At 38.1% G+C, this 16,124-nt stretch overlaps 2 protein-coding genes and 1 pseudogene across 2 annotated transcripts in view; all 3 read left to right on the top strand.

Moving 5' to 3' along the window:
- Positions 1 to 3,616, top strand: part of EPHX4 (epoxide hydrolase 4) — a 39,998-nt gene extending 36,382 nt beyond the window's left edge. The window contains exon 7 of the mRNA XM_054592057.1: positions 3,385 to 3,616. Coding sequence (XP_054448032.1) covers positions 3,385 to 3,616 — 232 coding nt within the window. The remainder of the gene's footprint in view (positions 1 to 3,384) is intronic.
- Positions 3,617 to 5,471: 1,855 nt separating this feature from the next.
- Positions 5,472 to 7,570, top strand: LOC129085759 (lysophosphatidylcholine acyltransferase 2B-like; annotated as a pseudogene).
- A 3,799-nt stretch (positions 7,571 to 11,369) lies between these two features.
- The window catches only part of BTBD8 (BTB domain containing 8), a 96,258-nt gene continuing 91,503 nt past the window's right edge, over positions 11,370 to 16,124 (top strand). Inside the window, exon 1 of the mRNA XM_054592128.1 lies at positions 11,370 to 11,628. Coding sequence (XP_054448103.1) covers positions 11,480 to 11,628 — 149 coding nt within the window. The 5' untranslated portion in view covers positions 11,370 to 11,479. The remainder of the gene's footprint in view (positions 11,629 to 16,124) is intronic.

Raw genomic sequence — 16,124 nt, forward strand, 5'->3', positions numbered from 1 at the left:
TGGGGCACAAAAGCAAGTTGTGGAAGGATATAAGCAATATACTATATAATCAAGTTTTAAAAACGCAAAACACTGCCATATATTGTTTACAGAAATATATATACTGTATTTGGGCGATATGACAAAAAGCACCTTCTTTTCCTGCTCAATTTCTGAACTAGTTGAGAAATCAAGTGAGTTACTAGATGAAAACCAAAATATCACCTTCATTACTGACCAAGGGTAGGTTGAAGGCTATAGCTTCATATGAGAACTGAAATGGTCCTGCCAACTCCCTACTACCAGTATAGACGTTAGGGCAGTTTGCCTGTAGGAAAGTTTGTAGAGCGAACTTGACCTCCCCTGCCCTAAAGTCACTGCCTCCAACCAATCAGGTAGAGAGGAAAGGAGAAAGAAGTTAAAGCTCTTACCCTCAGGACATATTATTTGATAGAGCCATCTAGCCCAGAACCCCAAACCAACAATTGTCCCTCACCAATCAAGGGTAGGGCAAGGACCTGTCTTCTACGTCTTGGCTTTATCTTCTTTTATCTCCAATTATCACATCTCCTTTTTCTAGTAGAACTGTACATCTTCAACTACACTGTATCTGCCTCTCCAGGAAATGTCCTCCTACGTCAAAATGAGACTAATCTTTTCATAAATACTTTGCGCCTAGTTTTTTTTTTAACAATTATGATAAATCTACCTTTGTTTCTTATCTTTCCTACATCCATTTTTTAAATGTTATAGGTGTTAATGACCAGTAGAATTCAATAAAACCTCTTTTGGTAAAAAAAAAAAAAAAAAAAAAAGGGTAGGGCAAAGACCCAGGAGGGTTTGAGGAAAACCTCTACTTAAGGAACCAGAGGAATGGGATAGAAATATGCTAACACATAAAAGTTCAAAAATATTCATGGAGATTTTAAAAACCAAATTCAACCTAGTCATTACTCCTAAGGTAGTGGTTCCTCATTCTAGCTTGTATCAGAATCACCTGGAGGGCATGTTAAATCATAAATGGCTCAACCTGCCCTTAGAGTTTCCGATTCAGTTGATCTGGGATGGGGCCCAAGAACTCGCATTTCAGACATGATCACAGTTGATGCTAATGGTGTTAGTCTGGTGACCACACTTTGAGAACCACTGCCTTAGGATGAGATGAAGAAAAGAAATGGTATCAAGGAAAGGTAAGCAGAAAGATGTAATTATATTTTCAGTGTTTTATTTCTTGAGCTGAGTGGTGGGTCATATAATTTTCTACATTTTCTTTTTAATCAAAGTAATGAAATATTTCCACATATAAAAGTAATGATGGAGTATATAACACTCTGGAAAATACTGCCTCAATACTGACAAATCAGCTGATTACTCAGACTTTGGAGGAATAATATGTTAAATTCAGACTAATTTGAAACAAGTATGTTAAAATACATTTTTACAGGTTAAATGATTAACAATATGTAGCAATAATTGTTACTACTTGTTTACAGTTTTGTAGGTCTCTCAAATTGTTTTTATACTTAATAAGATTAATCATTTTTAATCAGAAATTTTTATCATGTTTCCCAATATGTTCTTTAATTTAACATACTAATATCTATGCTATTAAAATATGCAATATTTTACTTTATTTTATTACTTATTTTTATTGATATAACTGACAAATAACATTATATTGGTTTTTGATATACAACAAAATGATTTGCTATTTCTATATATTGCAAAATGATTGCCACAATAAATAGTTAACATTCATCACCATACAGAGTTATAAAATTTAGTTTTCATGTGATGAGAACTTTCAAGACCTACTCTCTTAGCAACTTTCTAATATGCAGTACAGTATTGTTAACTGTCTATACATACTTTGTTTTACATGGAACTTACATTTCATGTGAAGTTTAGCAATTTGAAACCTCAGGACCAGAAAATACATGTTTCTTTTTGTTTTCTCGAGACTCCTCCCTTTTATTTCAATTTGATCTGGTGAAGAATGTATTTTTAACTAATAGCCTTTTTAAACTCTTGTCTTACTGATTCAATTATAACATGCTCAGATATTGTTAAATATGCAGACAATTGTTAAAAAATGTTTTACCTTTGAACATCTTATGAGCTCTAGAATTTAAGTGGCTTGCAAGTTTGTATAGTAATTCATGTGTTAATAATTAAGTATAGAATATATTTTTCTATCAGTTTAGCCATTCACAAAGAATTTTTAGGAGCATTACAACCAAATGATGGCCACTAACATGGGAGTCAAAGGTAAGTCCTTGGAAATAGGTGGTATCCTGCACATTCCAGCAGCATCTATCAATCCCAAGTTAGTCACAAGTCAAACTTTTTGAAAGCAGTGAAGATGTAAGTCAGTGCTGGAGTGTCTACTTAGATGTTCATTCTCATTCTTATCAACAGGAGTATAATTAATACCATCCCACCTTTCTGAAAAATAGTGTAGCAGAAGGCGTCAAAGCTTTAAAAATATTTATACTCGCTCCTTCAGGAATGCCATTTTCAGGGCTACCCAAAGAAATGGTCTGAAATGCCAGCAAAAATTTGTGCACAAAATGCTCATTATATTATCACTGAAAACAATTTAATATGAAATTTGCATATGTATACTGTGTATTGCATTGTATTTATAGTATGGTTTTAAATATATGCATAGAAAAATGACAGAAAGTTATCTTTTAATGATGGAATTATGCATGATTTTATTCTTTATATTTTTCTGTATTTAAGAAAATATACAATAAAACTTCGTTTTAAAAAGATTCCTCTTGCAAAATAAATATAGTGTCATGGAGTATTAAATCTCAGCCCATATGTATTTTCTACTTTCCAGTTCCAATTTTCACACAAAATACATTAGATTATCTAACAAACAATTTAAAATGCATTTAAACAATAACACTGTTTAAAGCTCTGTTGCATCACACCACTGAGAAAATCTGGTATCCTCTTAAAGCAAATTATTCCTCATAGTGATGAATTTCATATTTAATTTATAGGTCTCATAAATTTTGCTAGCCTCATCCGATTAAAAATTTTATTGGGCTCTTTCTTAAATAGCTCTTTAAATATTTTATTGTATGGATCGATTGCCTAAAGCAGTGTTTCTCAACCATTTTTTCACCATCACCTCTCTAAGGAGGTTTTGTCGACATTTTTCCCTAATTGCCCCCACTACATGAAATTGTAATATTTGCTTATGTACGACATATATATCTATAGTTTATATATAGAGAGAGTAAGATGTTTTTTCACTCTCACAAGAACCAATTTACACCTTTCATGGAGATATTGCCCTCTCTGAGAATGTGTGGCTTAAATAAACATTATGAAAAAATGTCATTGTAACTTTCAGAATGAGTCTCAAGCCCACATGTTTTGTTTTTATAGCTGCCTGCCTCTCAAACATCACATGGTGACCACTCCAACACTACTACTGTGGGGAGAGAAAGACGCATTTATGGAGGTTGAGATGGCTGAAGTCACAAAGATTTATGTTAAAAACTATTTCAGGCTAACTATTTTGTCAGAAGCCAGTCATTGGCTTCAGCAAGAACAACCTGACATAGTGAACAAATTGATATGGACATTTCTAAAAGAAGAAACAAGAAAAAAAGATTGACTTTTCTATATCTTCTATGAGAGGTCTGTAATAAAATCTCAATAATTTTTTTAAATTGTTCATCAACTTCTTTAAGCTTCACTAGGAAAAAATTGTCTTAATGTGCTTTATTATAAATAAATGTTCTGACAAATGTTGCTGAAAAAACAGCCTGAGAATGCGTGTGAACTTGTAACATAATGTTGATTTTCTTCTGTTGTATTTCACTCAGAAAATCACCTGCCTTAAAATGTATACACTTGTACAAAAAGGAAGTTGGGGAAAGTGGTTCAGTTTTGGTTTCTTGCACTCTTTACCCTGTTATCATATAGTGCCTTTTACATATGTATATTAAAGATTAGCCATATTAAAAGGCAAACCTGCAATGGTATAAATTTTCATTTATTGGTTAAAAGTTCTTTTAACTATTTTTAACCATTAAAAATTCTATTATCAAATCTCTTGGATATATAGTATATTAATTGGTTTGAAGCCAAATACGGCTAGGTGAATATGCACTCTTAAATAGGCCATAAGTACTACTTATAGTGGGAAGATTAACAGAGATGATGTGAAGATGCTCATGTATACATATTTTTTTTAAACATTGCAAATTACAGAAGCATATCCATTATTAGATTACTTGCCTCAATTCTCCAGCTAAGTTGGTGAGAGATTTAGGAAAAGAATCAAAATGTCCTTTTGCCCCAGTCAGTGCAACAGGAATTGAATACCATACTTCCTATGTGCGCTAGAGTCCAAGCTCCACAGGGCAGAGACTTTTTATTGTTGTATTAACTGACTTATACCCAGCATCTAGAAAAAGGGACTGGCTCATTGTAGGGATTCAACTTTTGCCTAATAAATAAATCAATAATATATCTGATGCACTGCTAAGCACTGTGGGAGAAATATAATGGAAAGATGACATGGTCATATAGAACTTTCCCTTAAGAAGCATACACAGAATGCAGTTAAACAGGGCTCAAGAATAGTAATGAACATACACATAACAGTGGGAAGAGTTATAGAATTGAGAACAATACCAGCTCAAGAGACTACTCATTCCCTTGGGTTGCTTTCCTTGGCAAGGGAGACACCAGTAACATTGCCAAATCATGGCTCCTTTAGAGTACAACTGTGTTTCCTTGGTGGAAGGAATGTTTCCCTCACTGAATATCCTTCTGATAGTGACAGAAGAAAGGGAAATGTCCCTGAGAATTCTTATCATTGTATTCCAGCAGCTTGTGTTTACTAATAAAAGCCCAACTTTCTATATACATTATACTTGTGCCTCATAACAACATTGCAAGGTAGGAAGAATCACCAGATTACAGATGTAAAAATGAGGCTGGCCAATGCCCACAGTGTTAAGTGTTGGAACCAGGATCTGACCTAGATCCATCTGGTGTAAAGACCATAATCTTTACACAGAGATCGTATTCTGTTTAACTGGCTCTGGAATCCACACTGCTCTTCCTGTTTATTGCTAAACTGCTGTGCTCCAAGAAATAGAAACATCTCTCAGAAACCTTCAATTTGACTTTTAATTCTGAGAAAAGGGATTTAAATGATCAATTAGCAAATGCAGGAATATTCAATAGCACTGTCAGAGTTGCAAATGCTACAAAATATAGAGGAGCTCCTGGTTCACACAACTTAGATTATGCTTCCCTCTTGATCACTTCCAAAGGACAGCAATAAAAGGAAGGGACAGAGTTTGTTGACTGTGTGTGTTGGCACAATGAACTAATCCTGACTTATTTTAATGAAAAACTGTCACTGACAAAGGTGATCTTAAGGTTTTTATGTTACTTATGTCAGTTTGGAATGCTGACTTGTTCATGTGGACTAATTTTAAGAATGTGAATCAATCATGCCACGGCTGATTCTGGCTTATGAAAATGGGTATGTTCTAATTCTCAATGGATGTAGAAGAGTGTTTGTGACAGATATAAAGGCTCAAGAGTGCCATCAGTTAAACCTCTTGGCATAAAGTGATATTATTGTCTCTGTAGAAATCAATTTGTAGGGAGAGAAAATGAATTTGATTTACCAGCTGCCAAAGCATCTCACAGTAAGTGCACTGTAATAATAATGGTATTTAAATTTAAAAAGTCATTAATATTCATATATTTAAATTAATATAGCCCTAGTAGCTATATACTATATGCTCAATATAAACGTTAGAAATTGCTATATGAAAATAATTTATTAAGCATATATATCAAAAAGAAGACATTTACAAAAGCAAAAAAGATTGTACTGTTGATGATTCTAATTCTCCTGCTGCATCATTTACCATTTTTAGTATTTCAAATTTTAAAGGTAATACATCATTTCTTATTAACACACAATTGCCTCTAAGTTCTAATTATGTGCAAATAGAAAGACCACCACGGGAAGGAGTGGGCTCTGAGGGCTGACCCCTGATCCCAGCTACCGGCATCCTAAGACAGGTGAAGAGTCAGTCTCATGGCCCAGCCGTCCTAGGACTGGGAGTTGAGGCTGTGGGAGTCTGCCCTCACCTGGGAAGGAGCAAGTCCTCGTTCCCCCAGCAGTGGCCAACCCTTTGGTGCAGCAGAAACACATCAGCGTGTGGTGCTGGGCCTGCATCATCTTCAGGGGCACTGTGCTGGTGCCCGTGCAGGTGTCCTCCCTGCATCGCTGTCCTCTGGCCCATGGCCATGCTGTTCATCATATGCCATTCTGCTCACCCAGCCAAGCCTGCAAGAGCTGGAGAAGAAAACTGGTGAAACCAGCCTTCAGATTATTGTTTCAGGTAGCCTTCTTTGTAGCAGGATTCCTGGTTAAAATGAAGGGGAAAGAGGTTACCTGAGATGAGACCCCCACCTTCACAGGGCACTGCACTCCACTTTCTTTAACGCCATCATGTGTGTCATGGCAGGGTTACCCTTAGTGGTCTCAGCAAGTCAAAACACACAGATCCCAGTGGCTGGGAAACCCCTGCTATCAACACAGCTGGTGCTTGTGACTACAGAGCACCCCAATTCCAGGAAGACTACCCAGGATGAAATCGTGAAGCAAGTGACATCCAAAATGAAGTGGCCACAGATCCTGATTTTTCCAGAAGGAGTGTGTACCAATCACATGTGTCTGGTCACTTTTACACTGAGGGGCTTTTCTTGAGGTGTCCCTGTGCAACCAGTGCTGCTCAGGTACCCAAACACCTTGGACACAGTGACCAGGACCTGGCAGGGGTTTACAGGCTTCCAGGCATGTATGTTGACCTTGAGTCAACTCCTTACCAGGGTAGAAGTAGAATTTATGCCTGTTTACACCCCAAATGATCAAGAAAAAAAGACCCCATCCTTTGTGCCAATACAATGAGGATCAATATGGCAAATGTCCCGGAGGTGCCTGTGACAGACCACACTTATGAAGACTGCAGACTGATGACTACCACAGGTAACCTCAACTACCCGAGGAAGCTGATTTGGTGGAATTTACAAAAATTAACCAGAAATTGAAGTTAGATTGGAATAATATTCATCAGCATTTGGGTGAATATGATGCAATCGCAGTTGCCACAAAAGGAGGGAAGACAGGAATTGAAGAATTTTAAAATTAAATAAAACTCCCAATTTTGGGACACTTGAGACAACTTTTTGCCCTTTTTGACAGGAATAATGATGGCAGCATAGATTTCAAAGAGTACGTGATAGGTCTGACTGTTCTATACAATCCTGCCAACACTGAAAAGATTCTGCAAATATCTTTTATGCTTTTTAATCTTGATGAGGATGGTTTCACAACAGGAGTTAGCTACTATATCTCAGGAAGCTTTTGGAGTGCCAGATCTTGATGTTTCCAGATGCTTTCAGGGAATAGCTAGAATGGAGCTCAGAGTGCGTTTCATACAAGGACTTTAAGAAATTTCCCTTGAAGCATCCAGAATATGCCCAACTATTCAAGTCATATTTAGACTTCCAGACAGCTTACATATACATGTAATACCACAGGTACAAATTTAATCGCTGTATTTAAATGTTAAAGTCAGCCCTGAAAATGGTGCAAGTACCTTCCAGGTAGAAACTATGAAATAAAAATATTTCTTTGATGAAAGACAAAATAGTCTTTACTCTAGTGGCTTGGGCATTTAATTATGATATTTAAAGTGTGTGCTTAAGGAATGTATAATTTCAATTAGATTTTATAGTACCTACTTTTTTTGAACAATAAAACTTGGGTTAGATATAATGCCCCTTTAGCAGCAGTATTAGTAAATATCTCATTTTTTAAAAATTTGATGGGGGGGGAGGCAGAGACAAATGTATTTAAAAAGTAAATAAATTAAAAATAAAAAAATAAAAAAAAATTTGGGATACTAAGAAGTATAAGATTAGGGAAAAAAGAAAAAGATCCTTAAATGTGCACACCTATTATAAAACAACTGTTGACACCTGTTTTAAAAGATATAATTATTTTAGATATGTCAAGTGTGAGAAAATGTGTACTTTAGAATCTAGGAAATACAGAGAAGTGTCATGTGTGGCAAAGAGAAGCAGTACATGTATGTCTGAGGAGAAGGCTGCTGACCAAAGAAGAAGAACAGTGCCACACTCAGACGCAGAAAAGGGGTCAGGAGACATTCCGACACCCTCACCAACCACTACCGTCTTCACCCACCCAACCTTCAGCTCTCAGCTTTCTCATATGTCCAGAATAGCTAATGCTCATTGATTCTAGATAAAAGGTTTTTTCCCCTCATGAAAGTTATTTTTAACTAGGTTGTATTGATTCTCCACCATTATGGCTTGTTGACAGTAACTGACAGTCTAACAAATGTACAACAGTGGAAACATGCTCTTTAGTAATAATGACCAAATGGCCAACAGAATGTTACACATGTGAACTGTTAACCTTTGTGTTTACTCTGAGCAGATGAACAGTATATGGACATATAAAATACATGCTCGTTTAAAATTCTATCATATGAGATTAGCTGTTCAATTCTATAGTCCATTTTATACTTTTTTCCATATGAAAAGTACCTTACAATGGCACCGCCAGTTGTTCATCAATCTCCTTTCCATTATGTAAAGTCTGTGTGTGTCCACCCTCTGTCAGTCTGTAAATTTATCATGACGTACACACATGGAATGGATTGTTAATTTTTCTCTGCTTCTTCATGTATGGGTTTGAATCTCCTTAGGGCATGTGGACTCTTGATTTGTAACATCTGTGTGCTTCTTTTCTTGGATCATAGCCACCAGTTTCTTTTTAATTTGGCTCCTCCCTAGGACATTCAGATTTTTTGCTTTTACATGTTTCTTCAGCTTTTTAAATTAGTATCAGTATGATGGTTAGTTCAATGGAAACTACTTTGCTGTGCAGGAACACAACTCCTGGACATCCTGGGCCCTGGTGGAGGGAGGTCAGCAAGAGTCCTGTGAGGAGAGACTGGGGCCTGTGGCTCCTGGAAGAGAACCAAAGCAACAGCTGCAGGGACCCCTGTGCTGAGTCACTGTCCCGCCCTGCAGACGCCATCTTTCCTGGGTCAATATACTTGTTTCAACGTAACTTAATGGCAGAATAAGAGATCTAGTCATAATCTTTCTTCATTCACCATCATTTTAGTGCCTTTATTTTGCTTAAAGTAAGTAAAATAAAGTGCTTTTAGTTTGCTCAAGTATGGCCAGAGGAACATTATAGCCCATCACTTCTCCTTCCTTTTTGCAGAGAAAATATTTTAAAACTCCACTGGCAATAAATAAATATATTAAATTATCTTTTTTAATTTTCTCTAAAAAATATTTGCTGGATAAATGCCTCTTTCCTGTTTCTCAAAGTGGCCCAAATGTTATTTTACAAGACCAAATAAAAATAAACAAGAGGAGGATATACTATTGGGAATACCACTGAAACAATTGTATATGGTATGGCTGCCCTTTATTATTATTTTCTTAGGTATGAAAGTGAGTATTTAGAATGAGAAAAGAAATTACAACTGACTACAATTTCTGGAAAGCTAATATCACAAACACAGGTTATAAATACAGAAATTTTGACAAATTCTACTTTATATGATTCTCAAAGAAAGGGAAAAATTCCATGTTCTGCCTTACTGAGAACATTCCTTTCGACTAGGCACCAATGAGAACTGAAGGCTCTACTTATTGTTGTATACACCCTTCACTACCCATATATTTCCAGCACCCTTTGCTATAAGACATTTTCACGTAATGATGTGGCCTTGAGGTCTATCACTTCATGTCATCGTGTAGGATGAATCAGCAAAGCATTCCTAGAAGCCATTTCTAAACCAGGACAGGGAGCAACTTATCTAGATGTGGAAGTTATTGTGAATTGCCTTGTGGCGTGTTGGGGGAGCGTGGAGGGTTGCTGCTCATCCCCAGTAGCGGCAACAACTGCCATGGGGGACAGAGAGCCTCATGGGAAGCGCAGCACTCCAGGATCTGACGGTTACTGTCCGGGCACAGCTGAGTTGGGACCATGGACTCTGAATCCCGCAGAACCCCTCCCAGGGGTGTCACCGATGGGGGGAATAAAAACGAGTTGTCACAAACACTTCTCTGTTTGCCAGGAGAGGGGACATGGTACATCCCTTTAGTGGGAAAGGTCTAGAGTCCCTTCGTTCAAAAGCTTTTATTGAAAGGGCTATCAGTGGGGCCAGGTAATAGGAATGCATGGGTTATCTCATTACATCAGTATGTTAATGTTTGCAGAGAATAAATGATGCTTTGAAGGAAACAAATGGCAGGAACACACCGGTTTACATGGGTCCGAGAGGAGACTAGTAAACAAGAGAGACTCGTAAACATAAGAACATAAGAGTGCCGAAGGGTATAGGGTGAGGGTCTGTGAATAGTTGATAAATATTAACTATTACATTACCTCTGACATTCTTCTCTACACAAATAATTAATAATCAATTATCCAGTTAACCTTTTAATTAAGGTGTATGAGTAATTGAGAGGAGCATTCTTTGGAGACATGGCTACTTCTTGGCCAAATCATGGTACAAGACCCATATCTTTTCCAGGCAATTAGTATTTCATTCGTTACCTTGTAGAGGGCTTCTAATGAAGCAGAGTGAATGAGCTTTCTTCCTTTGGATGAAGTATTAATTTTTTTTTTTTTAAAGAAAAAACCAAGCTACCCTTTAAATGATTCCACTCCAGCTATTCAGGCCAAAATATTCAAAGTTCTGTAATTCACCAATCCTCTCACTTCCCTACTCGCCGCTGGAAAGGTCTTGTGAACACGGAAAGGCGCAGGGCAGTTACTTGTGCCACTTCAGACGCTTATACAGTCTTTGCAGGGGACTCGGGAATGTTCTTATTTCTGCTGATTTTGTCCTCCCCCAACCCCCACGTTTTTCTTTCTCAAAAGCATTAACTGAGGGAGTGCCACTGGCGGCTGGAAAGGCGCTGTGAACTCTTCTCTTCTGGGGAATATAGGCATTGACATCGCACATAGTGTAGAAAGGCGAGTCTCATTAACACACCTATTAAAATGGATGCTTAGCACCAACCAGAAAGCAAAGAAGAGAACGGGAACAGGAAACACAAGGGAATTGCTCAGTACCGCAGAGACCGCTCGCCCCGGACGCACTGAGGGGCGGGGTACTGACCGGCGGAGGTAAACAGAGCTACTACGCCGGCGCAGAGCCGGCCCGGGTCACGTGTCGGCGCGGCCCCGGCCTTTTAGGTTTTCCCGGACTGCAATTCGGCCGCTGTGAAGGGCCGTCTACAAACTGACGAGAAGCGTCAAACCTTTTCCCTTAGGGGGCGGATTCCGGTAGGGGCCGAGCGTTCGCTCAGAGACGCCCATTTTTTTTCTAAGGCTCGGAGTGAGACTGTACGGAACCTGCAGGGCGTCTCCGTGCTTTTGTGGCACATGGCCCGCTGTGGGGAGGGGAGCGCAGCCACGATGGTACTTTTGGGGTCCCCTGGAGATTGCAGTAAGGGGTTGCAAAGGAAAGGGCCGTGTGAGCGGCGCCGGCTGAAGGCGTTGGTGTCGGAGCAGCTCAGCCAGGACCTGCTCAGGTAGGAGTAGGCGGGAACTCCGGCTGCTTCAGTTCCTAAGGCGCCCAGCTCCGCCGCAGAAGCCGTGGCTCCTTCTCGGTCTAATTCCTCTCCACCGAGTTCTCCTTACCTCAGGGCGCTGCGGGAGGTTCACCAGTCTCCTCCGTGCGAAACGGGTTCGGGCTCCCTAAACAACCAACCCCGACTGCCTTGGAGACCACGTACCAGGTTCAAAAAGAAAACCAAAATCAATATCATAGTTATTTATGGGCAGCACCAGTGTATGCCAAACTACACTAACACGGCTTAGGTCTTCGAAGACTTACCGCTAAGGTCGGGGTGCCTCCAGGGTTCGTGGTGCTGAAACGTACTCAAGTTTTTATAAGCTTAAGCAATTTTAAGAAAAATAAGATTAGGCAGAAAAAAATGAATATTTATTTGAAGTGAGGAAAGATAGACTAATTACTGGAGCTTTAGATGTCTCTTCCGTGCTTTCTTTAAATAATTTACCACAAATGCTTATATAGAAACACCTCCCAATTGCAATGTGGCTTCCCTTCTCTACCTAGACACTCTATAGCTCCAGGCAACTCCAGCTCCAGTGAAGATCCAAGCAGATGGTGGATTGTTGTAAAGTTTACCCCAGGCTATGGTGAATCCATCTAAAGTCATCTCAGTTTATAAAGAAAATGAAGCTTAGAAGTGTTTCCTACAGTTTCCATTTCTACCGAAACATTGATTCTTGAACTTGAGTGTGCATCCAAATCACCTGGAGGTTGGTCTGGGATGGGGCCTGAAATTTTTGCATTTCTGACAAGGTCCCCAGTGAAGCTGAGATTGCTAGCCGGGATCACATTTTAAGAACTACTGAACTAGAGTAAACATAGTTACTACTAATAACTAACAGTTGTGCAGCTTTCTACATTTTTTAAAAAACGCTTTCTGTTGCTCACACTTCAAATGTTCCAGCAGCTATAAAATGAACTTAGTAAGGTAAAAATATCTCCTTTTAATTTGGGCCTGTCTACCAGAGAGGCCCCTTTGTCTCCACCAGTGGTGGATAAATGTAAAAGAAAGAAAAAAGGAGACAAGTTGTTCTGTTTCTAGGGTTAGTCTCTGAAGATGAAGTGCCCCTCTTCAGTGGCTTTATCCTTCTGGCTGTATTGTGAGCACGAAGTGTCATGGATTTAAGGAAGATAACACATCTAATTTATATAAAGAAAATGAAGTTAAAAGTATATCAGGTGGACAATTTACCCTCATCCCAGCAGCAATTAAGGATAAGGACCCTGAACTCCCAAGTTATTACTACAAGTAAAGAAAAATAGGTGTAGCATTTTTAACTGCAAAAAAAAAAAAATATATATATATATATATATATGCTCTCCCAGCCACTTTAAATGCAAATATTCTTTAAGCACAGTAATATCATTTTATTTTACAAATATTAATGAAATAGCCAGTACCTACCATATACCTAGCTATGAATGAGGTCCTGATGATATCAAAGATTAGTAAGACATGGCCTTGGTATTTGTGCTTACACTCTAGTGAGAGAAGTAGTAGTAACCAAACAAGTGTTGTTGGGACCCAGGTGGGTTGTGGTAGGCTTTATTGGGTGACATTCAAATTATCTCTTGGGGTTGATTAAAATTGATTAGGTAGAGATTAGGAAGGGAGAAGGCAGAGGGTATTTAAAAAAGGGGAATGGCCCTTACAAAGGCACAGAAATTGGAAATAGCCTGATATAGCTTGGGAAAGCAAGTCGTATTGGATTTCTTCCAAACAGCAAGGAACAGAGATACCTCTGGGTTACCTGAGGTAATAGGATATATGGAGCAGTAAAGAAAAACAGAAAAACAGTTTCAAAATTAAGAAGCCAGGTCTGATGTAGAATTGGAAAGTAGCTGGGGATATGACAGCAACTGTACAGTAAGACCCCATTGAGAAATGGACCTTTATTCAGGGCAATTGTAGAAAAAAATACCTAATACTTACTGCCATCCTACATTAGCTAGACCCTGAGCTGACATGTAATTGTTTATTTACTCCCCTCTGAGGTAAGTGTTGTTGTTATTCCCATTTAACATATAAGGAAGCAGCAGTAGAGAAGAAGTGGTGGAGTCAGAATAAGAATGTTAGCAATCTGTCTCCAGAGACATGAAAGTGACCTGCACACGACCAGAATCTGATCCCAGTCTGCCTTCTCTACAATAGTTACATAAACTGATCTTCTAGTAACTTTGTTCCTTCATTTTTGCTTCTCTCCCTACACATTTCTTTTTTTTACTGTATCTTGCATTAGTTTTGCAACTCTCTTTGAGTGCGATCAAATAGTTGGTCACTATTTACTGTAGAACATTTCTGCCACAGTTTACTTGTTAACTCCACGTTGGCTAATGGCTAACCATGGCTCAGTCTATTGCCCATTCATATGTGGTTAAGAGCATCAGGGTCATGTGGTACGAATGAGGGTCATATATAAATAATAGGTGAATTTGGTAGGGGATTGTGGGTATGGTAGGCAATCAAAGTGACAGTAGATGAGGGTAAAAGGGTAAACTAGCCATAAATCATGGAGACTTTTTCAGTGGAGAGTTTGGAATGTATTCTAGAGGCAGTGAAAAGCCATTGGTGAGTTTGGGGTTTGGGGTTTTTTGTTGGTATTATTTTATATTAGTTTCAGGTGTACCCATTAGTTTTTTCTTTTCTTTTTTTTTTTTTAAATAGAGGATCAACATACTTAGGTCTTGAATTGAGGAAAGAGAAACTGTAAACAAGAAAACCAGCTAGGAGATTTTGTAGTAATTAAGAGATACATAATGGCGACGGAAATGGAAAAAGTGAAAGGGATTCATATGTGCAGTTGATGAGCTTGGTGACCAATTACATGTCGAGGGACAAGGAAAGGAAAGCATAGAAGGATGTGCCAAATCTGACACCATTTGAAAGGGAGGAGCATGGTGAATGTTTAGGAAGCCACATCAACGAGACAATTGGAAATGTGCCTGGAGTTTAGGAGGGAAATTGAAAGAGCAGATACAGATTAAAGGTTGGTGGCATCACCAGCACCCAACTGTCCAAACCAAATATTGGAGCGACCTAGGTTATTCCTTTCTCTTCACCTTCTACATCCAGTCACCAACTACTGCCAGTTTTATTGCCTAAATGTATTTTAATTCCATCCCTATTCCTTGTCACCACTCACCTCCTGCCTCAAGCCATCATCCATCTGTGCTATTATGGTAGTTTTCTCATTTTCATTCTCATTTTCTCCTAATTCTTCTACGCAACTAACAGGTGATAGACTTTGAAAATTAAATTTGTGTTTCAAACCATTTGGTGATTCCTACTCTATTGCAAGATAGAGTTTAACTCTTTGCCTCTTTTTTATCTTTATCCCTACAACTTCATCTTCCACTTTTCATCTCCTGAGTACTCTATGCTGACCAATTTGTAGCTCCACACCCACATATACCTTTGTAACAAATATGGAGTCTGGAACTCCTTTCTACCTTGCTTTGCTTCCCTGACTAACTCTTACTCAATCTTTAAAATCCCATTTGGTTTTCTTGTCCTCTATAAGATCTTATGTCTGTCTCTGAAAAAAAATTTACTCATTTGTGCTACTGAATATACCTTCAGTATTTAATTAAATTAAAAATAAATGAGAAAATATACTCATTTGTGCTACTGAAAATCTTTAATTTTCAGGCCTGGCCTCCCTACCTTTATTCTGTATACTCTCTTGAGGGCTGATACTATGTTATAAGCATCTTTATGTCCCCAGTGCCTAGTACAAAGTACTTGGTCAATAAATTTTTAGTGATAACTAGGTTTAATTGGCAGTCTAAAGCTTTAGATAGGTTCATATAGTGGTTGTTGGCAGAGAAATGCTATAGAAAAAAGTTGGCCTTGACATTGTTAAGCCTTTGCTCCAACCTATCCTTCCTTAGATGAGCCAATACACTTCCCTTAATATTTAAGAGGTCTGAATCAGATACTGTTACTTGTAACTGATACAAGTGGTTTATTTAAAAACCTAACCAAAAAAGGCACTATATTTTCACAGTAACAATTTTTTTAAACACAGTAACCTTTTTTTTTTTTTTTTTTTTTTTTTTTTTTAAGCAAATACTTGTGAGCGTCTGTTAGGAGCAAGGCACACCAGCTGCAATGTTTCCTAATTCATTTGGGAAGAAGTGGGAGATGGGAAGGTGGGTGGGAAGGAGAAAAAAATTACTTGGTCAAAGCACTGACTCATGTGGCTCAGTGGATTGAGTGACAGCCTGGGAACACAAATTACTTTGTCCATTTGAGCTTTTATTAATGTTTGAAAGACCAGTACATTTTTGCATAACTTTAAAAATCAGTTATGAAAATAATTTATTGATGGAAATACTGACTAAAATGCATGTTTGCTCATTGTTTCCAAGATTCTAAAAGCTCTGATGCGTTTGTTTCATTTAGGATAAAAATACAAAATTTAACAAGTAGATATTGAGCTCTCATTATAT

This window comes from Pteronotus mesoamericanus, unplaced genomic scaffold, assembly GCF_021234165.1.
Source record: "Pteronotus mesoamericanus isolate MK-2021 breed Mesoamerican mustached bat unplaced genomic scaffold, CSHL_Meso_final scaffold_31, whole genome shotgun sequence".
Lineage (NCBI taxonomy): Eukaryota > Metazoa > Chordata > Mammalia > Chiroptera > Mormoopidae > Pteronotus > Pteronotus mesoamericanus.